Raw genomic sequence first — 18,053 nt, 5'->3', positions numbered from 1 at the left:
CAGGAGTTGAGACTTTAGTAGCATAAAACAGCGGAGCCACACACATCACACAGGTCACTGCCCGACCTTGGGGCTCAGGGTCTGCACTTTGCTGGGAAGGCACCAGCAGCCAGGGCTCCCCCACCCCTCAGAAGCACCAGCACCAGCCCAAGAGGGTAGATGGACACTGCCCAGGCACTTGCTTGCCAGTTGCCTCTGCACGTCAGGCTAAGGGACAAGCAGGGAGGACAAGACAGGCGTCTCTCATTCCCGCACCCCAGGCTCCCTTATCCCACAAGACAGACAAGTGGGCCGGGGACCCCCATCCCTGTGTCCCAGCCTCGGCCTGGAGCCCTGTGAGGTCCAGTGGGGTCACAGATCCAGTCTGTGGGGACCCTGGAGCCCTGGCAAAGTCGGCGGTGAGCGTATGGAGGCGGCTCTGCTAGAAGAACTTGACACCACGGCCATCACCCAGCGTGATGATCTCAGCCTTGTGCTCCTGCTGCAGGGCTTGCAGAGCCCTCAAGAGGGTCGCCTCATCCAGCCCATGGAACTCTGGACAGGAACAGAGGGGCATTCAGGGGCACTCGGTTCCTCAGGGGACTGTGGATGGCCATCGCCTGGAGCTGAGCCTCCCAGGTTAAGGTATGAGGTGGCCACCTGCGCCACTGCAGCTACTGCCCCACTTCCCAGTATGTCTTAGGAGTAGGGGTGGAAGGAGGCTGAGTCAGGCTTATTTCCCCCTCCCTGGAATTCCTGGAAACTGCCCCCAAGCTCTTTCCCCTCCCCCACTATTTGATGCCCTGGTTAGACACCTGCAGCCACAAAAAAGGAGCCCTGATGACGTAGGGCCAGGCCCTTGTAGCTGAGCATGGAACCTGGCCACGTACTGGTACAGGTCAACAGGCCCCATCCTGACACTGAGTCTAGCCAGTACCAAGCTGCACTCTTCAGAGCTGGACAAGATTGGGGCTGGGTGCCCAGGGCCAGCTGTGGATCTGGAGATGTGGCAGATACGAGAGAGCGGGGAGACAGGTGAGGCAGCGGGCAAGCCCTGGCAGGCTGGCTCACCTCACCCCCTCAAGCTCAGTGCAAGCCAAGAGCTGGCATTCTGAGGAAGCCCCAGCGGTGGGCTGGGCCCAGCTCCAAGGCCGAGCTGAAGTCATGGGGTGATGATGGGAGCGGCAAGCAGAGGCCTGCAGGCAGAACCTGCAGCCAAAAACCAGAGACTGTGGGGCAACCGGGGCCTGGCAGGGGAAGAGGCAGACCCTAGGGCCCCTGGTGAAGACTGAAACTACTGGAGACCTTGGGAATCAGGACCAGAGAAAAGAGCTAAGCAAGTGTGTACACTCTGTAAAAAATCAGAGCCAAGCCCAAAACCAGAGTATTTAAATGGGCTGGGGTGTTAGCCCAATCCCTTCAGCTGACACCCACGAATCTTGAGCCCTCTATAAAAATAAGGGGTGATTTTATCTGGACTCATGTGGGTAAAAAAAAAAAAAAAAATAAGGGGTGAAAGACAGCCTGAGTCAGCAAGCAGATGATTTCAGGCTTCATCGTCCACACCGGGCCCTTGGCTGGCATCCACAGCAGCAAACCTCAACTTCTGGGTCACCTGTACCCCTAAGATCAGGTAACATGTGGGCTGTACCCCTGGGAAACTGCACGTACAGCCCTGCAAACAAAACTAAGGAGTTTTCCAAATTTGGGTGGTAGACAGAATATTCGGTGTGGGCTAAGAACTTTTCTAGCCTGGGATGCAGGGGCAGAAAAATGGGAAGTCTGAGTATCAGGGAAACCAAGATCAGGCAGCTTTCTGAGGACACTGAGATAGGAAAAGCATTACCTTCACCCTCAGTATCCTCCCCACTGGTCAGTTCATACAGGGTGAACACGGAGTTGTTCTGGCCACTCCTGGAAACCTGTGGATACCGAAAACCAGGGTTGAATGAGGACCAAGAGTCTCTTGGGAGGGGGCAAGGTCAGCAGCTCCGCAGCTTTCACCTAGGATTGGTCCCTATTCCCAAACCAGGGTTGTCACCCCTGCAGTAGCCCCAAACCACAAACCCTGCAGGTGCTATATTTGTGTGTGTACACATACACGGCGAACCACCAGACCACAGGACTTCAAGTATCCGCAGAATGACCTCTCGCTCAGCCTGCTTCCCTGCTTAGGGATGGGTGGGGTGTTTGTTATATTTAGGTTGCTGATGCTCCCTCCTCTCCCCTTTCCCACGGGAAGATGTGGGGCTGCTGCTGGTGGCTAGAAATTTGGGGGCCAGTGTTCTGTCCCCACATCCACACTAGCTTAGAATGTCAAGTTGATGTGGACAACCCCATAAAAGCTGCACTGCAGGAGAGGGCCCCATTTCTTTGCCCTTTTTTCCCCAGTTAACTGTGGCCATTTATCTGTGGCCAGAAGCTCAGGCCAACAGCACTTCTGGGTCCCAGTGCCACAGTCTCCAAACACGGTCTCACCCTGCCTCTGGCTTCCCCCTGGAAAAGGAGATTCTATACAGTCAGAGAAACTGAGTCACTGAAAGGCGACTGCCCAGAGGGTCTACACTTGCACTTTCTGCCACTTTCGCATTTGGCCAGTGTGTTCTGGAAACACTAGTATCTTTGGCACAGGGACTATTCCCTCCACCATGGGTCACTGCTCAGTATGTGGATGCAGGATGGTCTCACCCACTGATAAATGAGCTTCCCCCATTCTTCTGGCCTCCGCCACATGATCAGGAAGCTAGACTTGTTCTTATCCAACCATTCCAGGTTCCCTGTAAAACAGAGACTTAGGAAATCATGCTCTAAGCCAGGAGTGGTGGCACCCTCCTATAATCCCAGCACTGGGGGGCTGAGGCAGAAGGGTCATTGTGAGTTCAAGACCAGTCTGGCTACAAAGTGAGCTCAAGGCCAGCCTGAACTGCATAGTGAAACCCTGTCTCAAAAAACAAAAAAACTGCATAGTGAGACCCTGTATCAAAAAGACAAAAAAAAGGGGGGGGGGAAATCATACTCTTTTTAAAAAAGGACTGAAGAGGCCAACATCAAGGTGGGTCAATGTGGAAAAGATTCTGCTTTGAGAATGAGAGACTCTATATTTATTTTTCTAATACTATTGACAAGACACTCATTCTTATTCTACCTCTTCAGAGTCAGGGCACAGGTAAGAGCTATTTCCATTGGGGAGAGCCAGAAATCAAGCTGTCTACTGTATAGAATACTGGGCTTCAAGCCCGTGCAGAGGAAAAAGTTATTAAGGAGACCTGTCCTAATCTGCCCTCAGGGAAATTCAAGTAGGAGGAAATATAAGGAACCGGGAGGAACTGAACCCACCTTTTTTCCTCAGTTCCTCTAAAACAATCTGGATCGATTCCACAGGGAGCTTCCCTGGTTAAGGGTTAAGGAATGGCATACATGGGAATTAAACTGGCTAAAAATTCTCAGCCAATCCCATGCTGAGAACCACCTGTCCGCTACACCACCCAACCATGCAATTTCTGAACATGATACACATTAGCATTTTGTGACTACGAGGGAGGGTGGATGTCTTCCACTGAGAAGCACCGTAGCAGGTGAAAGTGTCATTCGTTCAGCCTTCAGCCTTTCTCCATAGATGTTTTGGGAATGCATCAAACATAAAATAAGCCTTACTTCTCGGAAGGTGTGGGACAGGTGGAGAAAACTACTAAAGGTCCATCAGGTTTGAACCTCCCCCAGAGAGGACCAGAGATCCAAATAGCGAAAAGGGCTGTGGTTTAGAGCTCCGGTCAGCCTCAGGGCACCGACTCTAAGAACCAAGCACTGGACACTGCCCAGGCCGAGAGGGCTGGGTGTGGCATGTGCGGACAAATGGGTGTCGGCTCTTCCCGGTATCCAGGCTACCGGGAAGCTGCCTGCCCGGGCGGGGGCGGGGGCGGGAGGAGCCATCCGGGCTCGGGGCGAGCGTGCAGCACGCAGGATACGCTGCAGCTTGACGTTGTTGAAGAGCGGGCTCTCCTGCGCCTCCATCACCGTCATGCTCGATTGTTTGTGCAGGCGGCAGAAGGACAGCACCAGCGAGCACCAGGCGGCCAGCTGTTTCTGCCGCGTGTCCACATTGGGCTGTAACCTGCAGGCGGGGTCAGAGGGCGTGGGGTCAGTCCTCGCCCTGGCGCATGTGGGGAGAAGCGAGGAGTCGAAGGAGGGGGCGGCGGCGGCGGGGTCCTCTCCCCCTCCCAAGCGAAGCATCGGGGCCGAACCCAGGGCCCCAGGAAGAGGAGGGAGACACAACGGGGCTTTCCGGGGTTGGAGCCTCACGTAAAGAAGGGCGGGAAGCGATACTGCCACGGCCACTCGAAACTCATCGCCATCGTAGTAGCCCCGAAAACCCGGAAACTCTGCAAGGGACTTCCGGTGTCCACTTCAGCGCGTCCGCCTGGCAAGTGCAGCGCAAAGGTTCCGGGAAGCTGAGAGGCCCAAAGGGTCCCGGGCCCTTGTCCTACGGGGTTTTGGCCAATGGAACGGAAAGAGGCCTAGGGAGCCTCCTGGCTCAACTCCAGAAAAAAGTAATGAATTCCTGAGAGCAGCGCAGCTGTAAGAATGCAAGCAGATTCGGTCTCCTCCTGGCGGCTGTCTATAATCGCAGCAATATCGCAGCAATCGGGAGGCTGAGGCAGGAGTGCAGTGAGTTCAAGGCCACCTGGAAGTGCCTTGCCTGTCAGTCTCTAAACCAGGATTATCCCGCTTCCATGGAGTATTGCTGGAGGAGCAGGTACCAAACATAGTCACTAAGCCTCGGACTCCCTGGCAGGTCTCAGTCCTGGGCTCTCAGAGCATCCCAGGGACCATATGGTTTCCATCGAGTCCCCTTTACCCAAAAGTAAACACTCAGACTTTTCCGTGCTCTTCAGCCTGCTACACTTGCTCTCTGTTCTCTGCAGAGTGCCTTTCACTCCAGTCTCCCAAGACTGAGGCTGTCTCCCTTTTTGTCCCTCTTTGTCCCGCTTTCTCGCTCCCTTTAGTCACCAGGTTCAGGCCATCCCTCAAACATTGCTCCCCACTTTTACAAGTCTTCCCTTTTGGACTCAGAGGAAGAAGCATGACTGTTTCTTCACAAACTCAAGCCTGTAGTATATCTCCTTGCTCTCCTCTCCGGCTTCCTCTTTACCTTCTTACCTCTCTCCCTTTGCCCTAGCTGCTCTCACTGAGGCTGCAAACATGTTCAGGTCATACTATCTCTTAGTTACTTTTCCCTTGTTGCTGAAACAAAATACCTGACACCCCAAATTAAGGGAGGACAAGTTTATTTAACTCACAGTTTGTGGAGGTTTCAGTCCATTATCAACTGGCTCCAAGGAAGGGAGAGTAGCAGAGGGGCAGCCATTCATGGCAGCAGAAGACAGCAAGAGCCACGGGGGAAACATCCTTCTTTCTGCCCTTTTTCTCTTATCTGAACTGTTGGGATTAGGGTGGGGACAGTCCAGTCAGTGGACCGACCCTCTGTCACCCAGCCTTAATCCCAGCATTGCACTAGGAATCAGTCACAGACTGGATTCAGCTACCTTTGAAAAAGCCTGCTCCCCATAACTGCATGGGGGGACATCTAGACACAAACCATAACACCCCACTTTAAGAACATATGCAGCAGGCTGGGGATTTAGCTCAACAGCATAAGCACCTGCCTTGCAAGCAGGCTGTCATGAGTTCCATCTCTGGTATCGATAAAAAAAAAAAAAAAGAACATATGTAGCCTTCAACTCTGCCTCCTCCATGTCACATGTTCCCTAACGTTTTCTCTGCCAGAGCCGCCCTTCATCCTGGTCCACAGGGAGACCCACATTCACTGAGTGAGTGGGGTAAGCTTTCAGAGGGCCCCCGCTTCCTCCAAGACCACTATTTCCTGACCCATTTTATCCCTTCTACACCACCTCCCTGACCTTCCCTCTGTCTCCTTCCTTCCCCCGTCTTTTTTTTTTTTTTTTTTTTTTTTTTTTTGTACTGGCAATTCAACTCATGACCGTGAACCTGCCAGGCATGTGCTGTCCCCGCTGAGCTGTCCCCCAGCTCCCTTCCTCCTCATGCTTCCATTCCTTTTTGCTGCACCTTCTCTCTTCAGGCTCTTATCTCTCTTATGGGCTCATATTCTATTTCTATGCAAAAGGTTCCCAAGCCTCTCCTTCCACATCCAACCTCTTCCCACCTCTCCGACCCTCATTTCCAATGCTCTGTGAGACACTGGAACCTCTTCCACTGTCACTCTTCCTCTGCAGGAGTGACATTTTCTATCACTGCTGTCATCTTCTGTCTAGTAACCTACATGCAAAGTCCAAGCCACCCATCGAAAACGTATCTTCTTCATCCCTCAGACCCAAGTGCTGCTGCTTGGACTCTCTGCCTGTCTTTAATCCTCCCCCCTGCACAGATTTCTTTCCTGCTTCCCCATTTCCAATTCACCTTCCCCACCTGGACTATGGTCATCATTCTTTGCAGGGTTTCTATATCTTTGGACACAGGTCAGCTTCCTGACCAGATGAACCCCAAAGAGGGCAGAATCCAGCCAGTATCTTTGCAGCACAGTGTGCACATAAGGGCTTTGCACAGCAGGCTCCTGATGGATATTAGTAAGATGCATGAAGACAAATGCAAATGCAAAGAAGGGGTGGATACCACTTGGGAAAGGAAAATGTATTCGTAGAAAAAGAGCAAAGGTTTAGCTCAACTGAAAATTCAACAGTTCCTTGGAAACCCATATCTCTGGAGGGAGACATGGATCTCAACATGAGTAGGAGCATTCTGAAAACACGTCAGAAGGTGGCTATGCACATGCTCAGGAGGAAGTAGTGTGGCTGAAGGTGCCTCCAGGAGACAGGTGTCCCAGCTGAGAAGGGACTTGTTCTTGGTGCCCGGCAAGATGTGTCCTGGAGAGGGCTGGACAGGGGTGCCCTCTGATGGGAACTGGCCTGACTGGGAAATACTGTTCACATCTAGAAGGGGTCAGTGGCAGGGAGGGCCAGGCAAACCCCTAGATTGGCAATGTCTCAGGAGACAGCCGGAAGGGTCCAGGTGAGACTGGAGATCACAATGGAAATGAAGGTTCCCTGACTCCAAAGCCCAGCGCACCTCAGCCTAAGCTTTTTCCCTATCACATACATCATCCGGTCATTGGCCCTAGTGGGCACCAGGGGGCAGCGTTTGGCCGGGCTGTAGGCTGCAATGGCACTGGACAATGCAGGATGAAGGCCAGGGACCCGGGGTGGGGGCAGTGGTAGGCCCTCTCTCCTGCTGCCTCTGGCTGCCATTCTGAGGTCCTTAGGCAGAGACTGTGCTGCTCCCCTGGTTTTCCCTGGGAGTGGGGGAGGCATGAAGAGGAGGAAAGGCTGAGTGTGCAGGTAGCCTCCCCGCCCCCCCTCAGCCCCATCTTCTCTGCCCTTCCCCCAGCCTCCCCAGTCCTGGGCCCTGCGCCCTCCTGAGACCGGAAGGGAGTCTCTTCCTGCTCACTTCCCAGAGCTGGGTCTGGACACAGGCAGGAAAGGCCCCTCCCCTCCCAGGAGGAAGGAGTAAAAGGCTGCGGCTTTGGCCTGGGGGTGGGGGACAGGTAAAGGGAAGCCAACTGAGGGCCAGCACCTGATGCTTGTGTGATTGGCATCGATTCCTCTAGGGAGGTGACACTGTACAAAAAACAAAACGTTTTATTTTGAAGGTTACAAAACTGGCACCAGGATCCCAGTGCCAGGCTCTGAAATGGCAATGAAGGGTAGGGGACAGAGAGAGGAGGCAGGGACAGGAGAGGTTGCAACTGACCCTCCAGGCAGTGCTACCCACTTCAGGTCTTCAGCTCCGTGCCCTTGCTCCTCCACACCACCAGCGTGACGAAGAAGGGGATAAGGCAGATGGGGGCTATGATCATGGCCAGGAGCACATCTTCTGGGGGGTCGCATAAGGTGGGCTGCTCCAGCGAGCAGTTCGAGAAGTGCAGCTGGTGGGTCTCAAAGATGACCCTCTCGGCCAGGGGGTTGGGGAAGCCCAGGCTAAAGACTTCCGCCTCCACCTCTAAGCAATCACGCAGGGCACTGTAGGGCCTGGACAGAGAGGACCTGGGTGAGCACCAGGTGCATGTCCCACCCGGGCTCTGCCACCTGCCACTGTCCTACCTGCTGATCACGGTCCAGTTACACCAATCCTTTTCCAGTAGGTCCATGTGCTCCTTATAATCGGCCCAGCACAGCTGGGCACTGGCTTCATAGCTGTCCACCACCTGGCCTGTGGGTACAGATGTTCAGGGTGCATCCACATCCTGTCTTCAAACACAGGACTCCTCCTAAAGTGTCTCCCAATAAGACCCCAAGAGGAGGGTCCCGGCACTGGAGTCTTATTAATGACTTCCAGGTGTATATCCGCCAATCCCACCATACACACCCTTTCTGGAATCTTCTTCCCGACCTGTCTGGGCAGCCGGCCCAATGTCAAGCACGGCCTTTGCAGGAGGAGACTGAGAAAGCTGGTGGGGAACCCTGAAGATTCTGGGGGTTTGGAAAGAGAAACCCCCCACACCCCACTGCACCCCACCCCGCCCCACCAGCTTTGGCTTTCCTGCTTAGGGTGCCCCGCCCATGCCTTCGGTACCCACCTTCTGACTTCCAGGTGTCTGTGGTGGGGAGAGGCTGAGCCAGGGTCTCCTGGGGGCACAGGGCAGCTGTGGGAAGCAGAAGGGAGCAGGGTGGGTGCCAGGGGTTTGGCAGGGGGTTGGGGTGAGTGTGGGAGTTGAGACCCTGAAAGCCTTGTGGCCTTGGCAGGACAGGAGCTCTCCTGGAGGAGGGGAAGGGGAGCATTGCCGTGGCCCCCTCACATCCTGGCCCAAAGCCCCTGCACCCTCGCCAGCGGTCTGCAGATGGTGCCGCGGCCTGAGCTTCGCCCTCCCAACCGGGGTCGCCCCCATCCCCTCCCCCGACGCCTGATCCCGGGATTCCGGGCGTGCTCACTACCCAGGGCGAGCAGAGCCAGCAGCGGACGGAGGCGCGCGGCCATCGCGAACAGTGGGCGCCCCTCTCTGTCCCAGTGGCGCAGGAAGCCGCGCGTTTCCTCGCGGCCAGGCAGCGGCGGCCACGTGGGGGGCGGGGGCCGGGCCTGCTGGACAGTTCCCCCGCCCTGCTTGCTGTGGGCCCTCCCGGTGCAGTGCGAGCCAGGCAGGGCGGAGCCGGAGCCAGGGCCTTTCCCGGGGACACCCACGGGTGTCAGCCACACCAGGGAGGAGAAGCCAGGGGCTCCACTGAGCCCCGGGCAGAGGGGAAAGCCAGGTCCATACATCCCTTCCTGGGGTCCACCAAGTATGGGCCGCAGGAAGAAGCTGGGACCCAGGCCGCTGGGCTCTATGGTGGATGCACTGCCCTGTGTGTTCGTGGCACTGAGCTCGGAGCCTGGCTCCCCCAACCCCACACGACTACATGATGACCACCAACTACAGAGGAAGCCAGTGCTCATGGGTGGAGCCCAGTACTGGAGTTCACCAGATCTGGGCCCCAGTTCCAGCTTCCTGCTCCCCAGCTGTGCCGCCTCAAAGGTCTCTGGCTTTCTGTAAAATTCAGGCATCGCCCCCCGCCCTCCGCCACAGCATCGGTCACCCTCATGGCGCACACACTGGTCCTTCCCTGGAGACTTGCCGAACTCACAGCCCAGGAAACCCCAAGACAGAAGCAGGAGCCCCCCAGGACTGCTGCCTCAGCGCCCGGGATCTGGAGCAGCCGAGGAGCCTGGGAGCTGCCTCTCCAAAAGCTAGTCCCGACTCCCAGACACACCCACTCAGCACCTAGCACCTGCCAGATGCTGCTTGTCCTCCCAGTGTATGGCCTGGCTTCCACCAGGGCTGCCCCTTTCACTCTTCATCTCTGGATTCAGACTTACCTCACAGCCACAGACAGCCTGTTATCCTCTATGGCCCGAGTGTCATCCTCAGCCAAGGCAGAGGGGATGAATGCCCCCAAGGCCTCTTGGTAGTGACCATTCTTGCGTGATGCAGAAAAGAGCCAGCAGCCTCAGAGCCACTGCAACCAGAGATCAGACCTGTCCTGCCCTCCCCGCCAGGAGCCTCCGTTGCTGGGAGCAGGCTTCAGAGAGAGGCTGTGCAGGCAGGGACGAGGCAGGCTAGAAGCCCTGGCCACTGGGGCTGAGGACTGTGGCTGGCACCGATATCCAAGTTATCAAGAACTAATGCTGGGTTTTAATTAGGGCAGCCTGGCATAATGGACACAAAGACAAACACTAGTTACAATTAATCTTGTTCATGATAGGGTCACACTATGTTAGCCAGGCTGGCCTCAAACCCAGGCAGCCCTCCTGCCTCAGCCTCTTCAGTGCTGGGATTGCAGGCACGCACTGCCACACCCAGCCCCTGGTTAAGATTTTGAAGGCAGCTTCTTGTGTGGTCTCTGCTTCGTGTCAGGGCCTTGGGCAGGTTGGTTCCCAATTCTAGAGCTGAACATCTTCATTTGATCTTAGAATCAAAAAGGGTTCCTTTGGGTTGTTCTGTTTTGTTTTGTTTTTGTCATTTTGAGACAGGGTCTCGCTATGCAGCTCAAATTGGCCTGTCTCCTACTCTGTAGCCCAGGCTGTTCAGGAACTTACAAGGATCCTCCTGCCTCAGCCTCCTGAGTGCTGGGATTATAGGAGTGTGCCTCCCACCCCGCCCCGTTTAGGAATTGTTCTTTTCAGTGTGCAGTGGAGGTGAAGTTTGTCTAATACTGTGGAACTCTGTAAGGAACAGCTTCTTCCAATCATTCCTGAGTTTGGGCAAACCCTTGAGTTGGACAATCTGGGAATTTTCTTTCCTGTTGATTTTTCTCCTCCCACTCACTTTCCACACCAGTTGGAGGGCTGGAAGCTTCCACTGGTCCTCAGAGGCACTTGGTCACCTCCAGCTGCTCTGGGGCTTCTTCGGAACTGAAAAGGGACTGAAGCCCTCATCTCCTCTTCCAAAGGACACATGGGGTTCCACAGCAGCAGGAAGAGGCTGAGCTTGCTTCTCAAGGCCCCACCCATCACGGATCTTTTCTTCCCCTTTCCAAGCCCACTTCTACTTTTAGTATGGCATGGTGTCACACACCTGTCATCCCAGCACTCAGGAGGATCGCTGAGAGTCGGGGGCCAGGCTGGGCTACCTAGTGAGATCCTGGGCCCCACCAAAAAAAGTTTTTTTTTTTTTTTTTTTTGTCTTTTTCGTTTTTTTATCGGTACCAGGGATCGAACTCATGACTGCCTGCTTGCAAGGCAGGCGCTTATGCCGCTGAGCTAAATCCCCAGCCCCCCAAAAAAGTTTTTAAGTGCAAATAATACAAGAGACACTTGAGTTATGAAACAGTGCATCTGGGTGTCTTTCTGTGACCCTACACACGACGTGCCCTTCTCTTTCCTCTTAAGGCCTCGTCGTGATGGCTTCAGTTTCCCTTTGTATTCAGTGGAACCTATCTTTAAGGTTCTCACAAGTTCCCTTGTTTCTCTGCATCCATTTTGGTGGGGGGTACTGGGAATTGAACTCAGCACCTTGCTTTGTTTACCAGGCAGGCACTGTGCCACTGAGCTACATCCCCAGTTCCTCTGCACCCCTCCCAGCCCCGCCATGCCAGTGCTTGGCGAAGAGAGATCTGGCCCTGCTGAAGATCTCTCACCTGGAGACAGCCAGGTTGCTCCTGAGCAGGGTCCTGCTGAAGGCCCAGGGGGAGCTTGCCCCACAGACACACCCAGGCCCAGGGCAGCACTGGCACTGGCCCCGGGGAGGGGTAAGAAGCATCCGCCCCCCCCCCAGATTGAGCAAATCCACGCAGAGCAGCCCCCATGGGGTTACATAGCTGGCCACGGCCCAGAGGCCTGTGAACAGACTGAGCCTAGGGGACACAGAGGAACCAGAGCCCAGGCCCTGGCTGGGCCTGGCTTTGGGAGTGGAGGAGGTGGCAGCGGGGAGCAGGGGAGCGTGCTGGAGCCAGCTGACGAGGGAGCTGCTCTGCTCCAGAGCCACCGTCCACCTGGTGCGGGAGCCTGGATCCTGCAGGGAGAACATGTCTGCTCCAGGCTGCTTTACTCCCCAACCCCTGGGAATGGAATAGTAGGTTTGATTTGTTGAACACACACTGACTGTTGCATGCTGTGTGCTTTGATGCCCCTGCTAAATGCTGCGTGTGTGTGTGTGTGTGTGTGCGCGTGCGTGCGTGTGTGTGTGTGTGTGTGTGTGTGTGTATGTGTGTAACTGACCCAGGGCCTTACACTCAGCCCCTGAGCTACACTCCTAGGCCCCCCCCCACATATTTAAACCTCCCCACCCTGACACCAGCATTATCTTTTCTGTGGAGAAATGAGCAGGGAGCACCAGGTCCAGAGCCAGCAACGGGCAGAGCCAGGACCAGACCCTAGTGATTCATATCTTTACTGCTTGCCTTTAGCTTTCTTTCTTTCTTTCTTTCTTTCTTTCTTTCTTTCTTTCTTTCTTTCTTTCTGTTGTCTTTTTGAAACGAGGTCTCGCTATGCAATTCAGGCTGGCCTGGAGCTCACTTTGTAGTCCGGACTAGTCTCCAGTTTGTAAGGGTTACAGACTTGCACCACCACACCTGGCTGTTTTAATCTTTAATTATATCTTTCTGTCTTCCCTCTTGCTCTAGATCTGAACAGTGATCTTTTTGGAGGGATGGCTGGGGATTGAGCTTGGACCTTGATATACTACACATGTGCTCTGTTGAGCTCACCCAGCTGTCATCACTGGGCCAGGAGAGGAAGAGAGAAGGACAGCTTCTTCCAGGACCTGCTGGACTCTCCCAGAATTTAGAAGATCCCAGGACAAGGCCACAAGCCATGTACCCAGTCCTGGACCCAGACATCACATAGCAAAGGGTATTTTTTGCAGAGCTCAGGCCACATTTACAAGAGAACAGTCACACAGTCTGACTGTGAAGGCCAAGTGTCCATGGTACCTGCCTAGCTGTGCTGAGAACACAGCCATCTTCCAGCACCCGGGGCTGACTCACAGCTGCTGGGGGGACACCTCCTGCCAACTCCACTGCCTGTGTTCACATTGCCTGGGAGGATGCTGTGTGTATAAAGGCTGTTAGAGCTGGGGTCCAAGCAACCCATTTTACAGATGAGGAAACTGAGCCTTAGCAAGGTTAAATAATTTGGTTGAGGCCCCATAACTATCGTTGCCAGATGCTTGCAGCTATGCAACCCTGAAGCCTGAGCTTTTAACTTCCACTCTGCAAAACTTGATGGGAGCCAGGGCTGGGGATTTAGTTCAGCGGCATAAGCCTGCCTTGCAAGGGTGCGGTCATGAGTTCAATCCCTGGTACTGATAAAAAAGAAAAAAAAAAAACTTGATGGGAGTCAAACTGCTAGACAGTCAGGAAAGGGGAATGGCTGGAAGGAGGACAGGGACCCTGGCCCTGAGGACCTTCCCCACCCAGTCTCTCCCCACCCCACTGTTTCTGCAATAGCGCCTTTGCATGTCCTTCCCCTAATTAAGACCCTAATGCCCTGGGTGTGGTGATGCAAACCTAGAATCATACCTACTTGGGAGGCCAAAGCAGGAAGACCCCAAATTGTGCTCCACACCAGGCGATTTAGTGACTTAATGAAACACCTAGTCAGAACACAACAAAACAAAACCCAAAAGGTACAAAGCACTGAGCTGGGCCTGGTGGCATATGCCTCTAATCCCAACTCCTCAGAGGACCAATTTAGTGGGACTTTTCCTCCAAAAATAAATTAATTAATTAAAAGGTAGGAGAGCTAGGGCTTTAGCTTAGTGGCAGAATACCCGAGTTCAATCCTCAGTACCACAAAAATGGGAAGGAAGCAGGGTGAGGGAGAGTAAGGGAGAGAGAAATAAACTGAGGCAAGATGTGGTCCCTGCCAGCATGGGAGATTATCATGGTGCATGGCTCTCCTGGCTCACTGCATATGCCCGTTGGGGTTGAGAGGGCCTGGGTGTACCCCAGACCCTTTGTTAACGTAGCTGTGTGTGACTCTGTACAGAGGACCTGGCTTTAGGGACCTGCTCTGTGGCTGCACAATGGGGTCTGCCTATTGTGCATTGCTGCAGGCCATGGCTGGATGCCGAGGGCTTGGACCCAATGCCAGGCCCATGGTAAGCATGTGGTGCGTGGCAGAGCTGCCCAAATGTGCGGCATGTGTACTCGTGACAGCTGCATTTTCGAGATCTCCGAGGCCTTAGCAGCCTCGGATTCCTGTTCTTTTCATCGGGCCACACTCCTCTGATGGAGAAAAATGCAGATTTTGGAGGTAGTAATGTAGACCTGGTTGAATGCCTGCTTTCTTCACTGCCAGGTGGCCAACGGCCATGCTGAAAGTTTCTGTGGGCTCAGGGTCCCCTGTGTAAAACTAGAGTGACACAGACATCTTACAAAGGTTCCCTGGATCTGTGTCTGATAGGTGAATGCTAAAAGCAGTTATGTTCACTTGTTTACTTATTTACTTGGTATTTTGAGACAGTCTCACTATGTAACGTGGGCTGGCCTCCAACCAGCGCAATCTTCCTCTCTCAGTGTGGGGAACCTCTGGGACAACTCTCCTTGAAAGAAGAGTAGTTTTTCCATTTTGGTTAAACTGGAGCTGCTGTGTCATCTCTGAAGCAAGGTGACCAGTCAGTGTCACCCCGCCCAGCAACTCCCCACATATGTGGCTGACCCGGGTGGGATATTGAGCCATGCTTCATGCTGTGGGCTGGGACTGAGCCTCCAGAAAGGGGCCATGACTCCCTGGCAAACAGGACTGTGCATCCCAGCTGAGTCACCAGCCCCAGAACATTAGCTACTAGCTCAGCTGTGTTTGCAGGTTACTTTCTGTATTTCCTGCCCTCTGCGTGTGGCAGGGGTGACCTCAGGCCTCCTACCCAGCCCAGCTCAGGGCAGTCATGCATTTCCCCACCTCTCTCACTGTCACTCATCCCTAAGCCCGTCCCCTCATGCAGAATTAATAAACCTCGACTTGGGTCCTGGGTGTGGCCTTGGTTCCAGTGAGCCTTCATCCGGCTGGACTTAGGACCCCGTGGCTCCCCACAACTGTAACTATGCCTTAGGGTCTCTATTTATTTTTATTTTGAAGGTAGTAAAATGCAACAGAGCAAGACAGAATAAAGCCAACTGAGACAGTGTGTGAAAATGGTACAGAACTGCACAGCAGGTTATTGGGATAACAGTAATAGGTATCACAGTATATCTTATTATCTTCACAATAGTTGTTCTTTTGATTGTGCATATCAAAATAAAGTGAAATGCAGCGCATTATATAACTTAGCAAAACAGAATATTGAATAAAGCAGTACCATTAATCAGAATAAAGCAAAACACTAATAAAAATATTTGCTTTCAAAGAGATGGTAGAAGGAAATCCCCCTTATTTGCTATGGTCAGACTCCCAAGAGATGCTCAGATCCCTGGTTCCCATTTGCTAATGGGGGGCAGGGGAAGTGGAGTAGGGGTGTAGGGGAAGTAGGATGTTTGACTCTCAGCCCGTGCAACAGTAAGCTCACTATTGCTTAGCAGGGAGGCAGCTGGTTGCTTGGTTTCCCAGCTCCCTAAGTTCCAACATGGCACGGATCTCAGGAGTTGCTGGTCTTTCTTCCCCTGGCGGGGCTGCAGCCAGCCTTAGGGTCTTTATTCTTGCCTTGGTTTTACTAAAGTGGTAGATGGGCATTAATTGCAACAATCCCACTAAGTTCTCCATGGGACTGGAAACACAAACCCTCCAGACTGAGACAAGATCCAGGAAAGGGCTCTCTATACCTCAGCATTGCAAGCACTGGTGATATAGGGGAATGAAACTCCCAGCCTACCATGTCTAGTACGAGTTCATGTTCTCTAAAATCGAAGAATGAATTTTATGAACAACGGAGGTTAAGAGCAGAAACATTTATTGAGAGAGACAGAAGGGGTCCTGAGTGGGTTGCCAAGGACTCTGTCTTCTCCAGAGACCTTTACAGAGTAAAATCATAGGTCAGATGGGACAAAAGTGGGAAAAATGGAAATTTTCAAGGTGGGCATTAAGGTAGGACAGAACTGTGGTCAACCAATAAGATTAACTGCTCATGTAAAATTGATTAAATTAGGAGCAAATGGGGGAGCCAGTCGCGTAGTAAGTGGGCATGCTTACCAGCAGTGGCCCTTCCTGTAGGTGGGGAGCTGACTCCTGGCTTCTTAGGGTGACAAAGGACTATCTGGACTGTGAATCCTTAGGATGTGGTTGTGTTTGCTTTGTCTTTTGTCTTGAGATCTGGCCCCAGCAGGAGATGATTGTCTCTTCCAAGGCTGCAAGGCATCTGAACTTCTGCTCTGGCCCCTTTGAGGGCCCAGCCCTGTATGACTGCCTGTAATGTTTCTAACTCAGCTGCTTGCAACACTAGGATTGCAGGTCGAGCTGCCCAGCTTTGACTGTGTTTCTCTCTGTGTAGTCTCACAGTTGTAATCACACAGATATCACAAGTAGAGTGGACACTCAGCTTGCAACAAACTTCTCTGGACCTGGGAGTCCCAGGTGAACCATGCTGGGTTCCAAGGACCAGGGTCCCACATCGATGAAGCAGGGACAGGAGAAGGGGCCCTCCCTTCCTGCCAGCCGGGATCTGTTTGCTCCGAGGGCTCCTCTGACTGGCAGGAGGCTCTGTGGGGCCCCACATTGATTGGTATCTCGGGAACAAAGAAAGTGTAGGGCTGTTTTCCTCAGCGCTGCTGACTGGCGTCCAGACACATTTTCCTCTGGCACCACCAACAGGAGCCTGGTCCAGGGCCATGATGTTAGGGCTAGAAGCCCACTGGGGGAGGGTGGGATGCAGAGGCTCAAGTCGGGGAGAGGAGCCCCAGAAGCTGGGTACAGATCTGGGGCCAGCCTGGCATCGCCAGCCATAAAGTGAGAATTGGGAAAACTCCCAGCTTCCTGTCCCATGTGGTGCTCTTTCTCACGGCAGGCACAGCGCGGCAGCGTTTGTGGCCACTCTTGCTTCTCCTTACTCTGCCACGTCACCTTCACGGTCAATGCGCTGGTGGCCAGAAGGGAAGCACAGTGCATTACCCGCCTGTGTCCCAGGCAGCCTGTGCCAAAGGCCTGTCCAGCGCAGTCCTTGCCCCCCATTAACTGTGCCAACTCCTGAGAGGGGCCAGGCAGCACCGCCCCAACTGAGGCTCAGAGCTTTTGGGGCTTTTGTGAATTAAATTCTGACTCCCACCCACAGGATACCCTGCTTAGGAAGCGCCAACCTGCTGGAATTATTTTGTAATTAACAAAGGCAAAGGAAGCCCAGCCTCATAATTTGGCTGCGAGGAGTTGAGGGTTTGTTGCTGGCCTGTCTCTGCTTACTGAATCAGCCCATTGTTATGAACCCTAAGCCTAAGTCATCGAGGTCAGGCAGAGAGCAGGTTTCTGAGATCACAGGACAAAGTATCCGGCCATGGCAGTGGAGAGGCCTCTGGCACGGGTGACGAGGTTTCCAGGCTCCACTCAGGCTCAGCCAGATCCGGAGCTGTGTGGCCCCCGAGGGTCACTCCAAGTGCGCAGGGAGGGTCTGGCACTTCCAGTGGCTGCGCCAAGCCTGGGCAGCAGCCCCAGTTCCCGTGCACAACTTGTGCTTTGCTTTGTTTTCCTATTTCCCTCCCCCTGGCTGGGAGGCCTCCACTTCTGGGTGGGATCCAGGGGAGGAGGACACTGCTCCAGCTCTGCTCAGTCTGTCCACAGCTGTGTTTACACTCCCCACTCCAGGGCTGCCTACAGCCTGGTCCTCCCCAGCCCTGGTGTCCCCCTCAAGCCTTGCAATCTGATAGCAGCAGCGGCAGGGATGGGAGGAGGAAGGGCAGTTCTGGGAATCGGCCTCTCCTTCCCTTTCTACCAGTGGGCAGAGGCCCAGCAGGGACTGAAAGTCCCTTAGATGCCACCCGCCCAGAAGGAACAGACACGCACGTGTAGCTCGGGTCTCTGGGGCTTGTGGACCCTGGCTTTGGGACAGGGAGCGGCCTTCCTGCCACCATGGTCCAAGATATAGCACCTGGAAGCCGGGGGTCCCTGTGGAAACAAGCAGACTGAAAAGGACTTGAAAAAACAATGCTGTGAAT

General features: G+C 54.0%; 2 protein-coding genes and 1 long non-coding RNA gene across 5 annotated transcripts; 1 reads left to right on the top strand and 2 right to left on the bottom strand.

Annotated features, from left to right (window-relative positions):
- Position 1: 1 nt before the first annotated feature.
- Positions 2 to 4,503, bottom strand: Vps25 (vacuolar protein sorting 25 homolog). 2 transcript variants are annotated; one of them, XM_063251628.1, is made up of 7 exons: positions 4,279 to 4,503; positions 3,945 to 4,090; positions 3,316 to 3,369; positions 2,668 to 2,756; positions 2,081 to 2,146; positions 1,826 to 1,901; positions 2 to 534 (listed from the first exon to the last, which is right to left on the bottom strand). In XM_063251628.1, exons 1-7 carry the CDS (start codon positions 4,329 to 4,331, stop codon positions 422 to 424), a joined length of 597 nt encoding a protein of 198 aa, XP_063107698.1. In that variant the 5' UTR covers positions 4,332 to 4,503; the 3' UTR covers positions 2 to 421. The 2 variants fall into 2 exon arrangements, with proteins under 2 accessions (XP_063107698.1, XP_003467048.1); XM_003467000.5 differs by lacking the exon at positions 2,081 to 2,146 and having other exon boundaries at positions 4,279 to 4,483.
- Positions 4,504 to 4,594: 91 nt separating this feature from the next.
- LOC134476561 (uncharacterized) lies at positions 4,595 to 14,246 on the top strand. Its single transcript, XR_010048362.1, has 2 exons — positions 4,595 to 4,732; positions 12,603 to 14,246. It is a non-coding gene; the product is annotated as an uncharacterized LOC134476561 (long non-coding RNA).
- Ramp2 (receptor activity modifying protein 2) lies at positions 7,632 to 9,279 on the bottom strand. Of its 2 annotated transcripts, none has more exons than XM_013149406.2 (4): positions 8,940 to 9,279; positions 8,588 to 8,653; positions 8,112 to 8,220; positions 7,632 to 8,039 (listed from the first exon to the last, which is right to left on the bottom strand). In XM_013149406.2, the coding sequence occupies exons 1-4, from the start codon at positions 9,262 to 9,264 to the stop codon at positions 7,784 to 7,786; spliced, it is 756 nt and encodes a 251-aa protein (XP_013004860.2). In that variant the 5' UTR covers positions 9,265 to 9,279; the 3' UTR covers positions 7,632 to 7,783.
- Positions 14,247 to 18,053: the final 3,807 nt, after the last annotated feature.

This window comes from Cavia porcellus, unplaced genomic scaffold (assembly GCF_034190915.1).
Source record: "Cavia porcellus strain 051 isolate PalLab524CR breed Dunkin Hartley unplaced genomic scaffold, mCavPor4.1 scaffold_6, whole genome shotgun sequence".
Lineage (NCBI taxonomy): Eukaryota > Metazoa > Chordata > Mammalia > Rodentia > Caviidae > Cavia > Cavia porcellus.
Note: the sequence above shows the minus strand (reverse complement) of the source record. Positions and strands in the feature narration are given on the sequence as shown.

Coding starts and splice junctions, on each gene's coding strand:
- Vps25 (XM_063251628.1), bottom strand. CDS start 4,331: ATGGCGATGAGTTTCGAGTGGCCGTGGCAGTATCGCTTCCCGCCCTTC. Junction 3,370..3,944: donor CAACAACGTCAAGCTGCAGC/GTATCCTGCGTG, acceptor ACCCTTAACCAG/GGAAGCTCCCTGTGGAATCG. Junction 1,902..2,080: donor GTGGTCTGGTGGTTCGCCGT/GTATGTGTACAC, acceptor CGGTATCCACAG/GTTTCCAGGAGTGGCCAGAA.
- Ramp2 (XM_013149406.2), bottom strand. CDS start 9,264: ATGTATGGACCTGGCTTTCCCCTCTGCCCGGGGCTCAGTGGAGCCCCT. Junction 8,654..8,939: donor GGCTCTGCTCGCCCTGGGTA/GTGAGCACGCCC, acceptor TGCTTCCCACAG/CTGCCCTGTGCCCCCAGGAG. Junction 8,040..8,111: donor AACTGGACCGTGATCAGCAG/GTAGGACAGTGG, acceptor CTCTCTGTCCAG/GCCCTACAGTGCCCTGCGTG.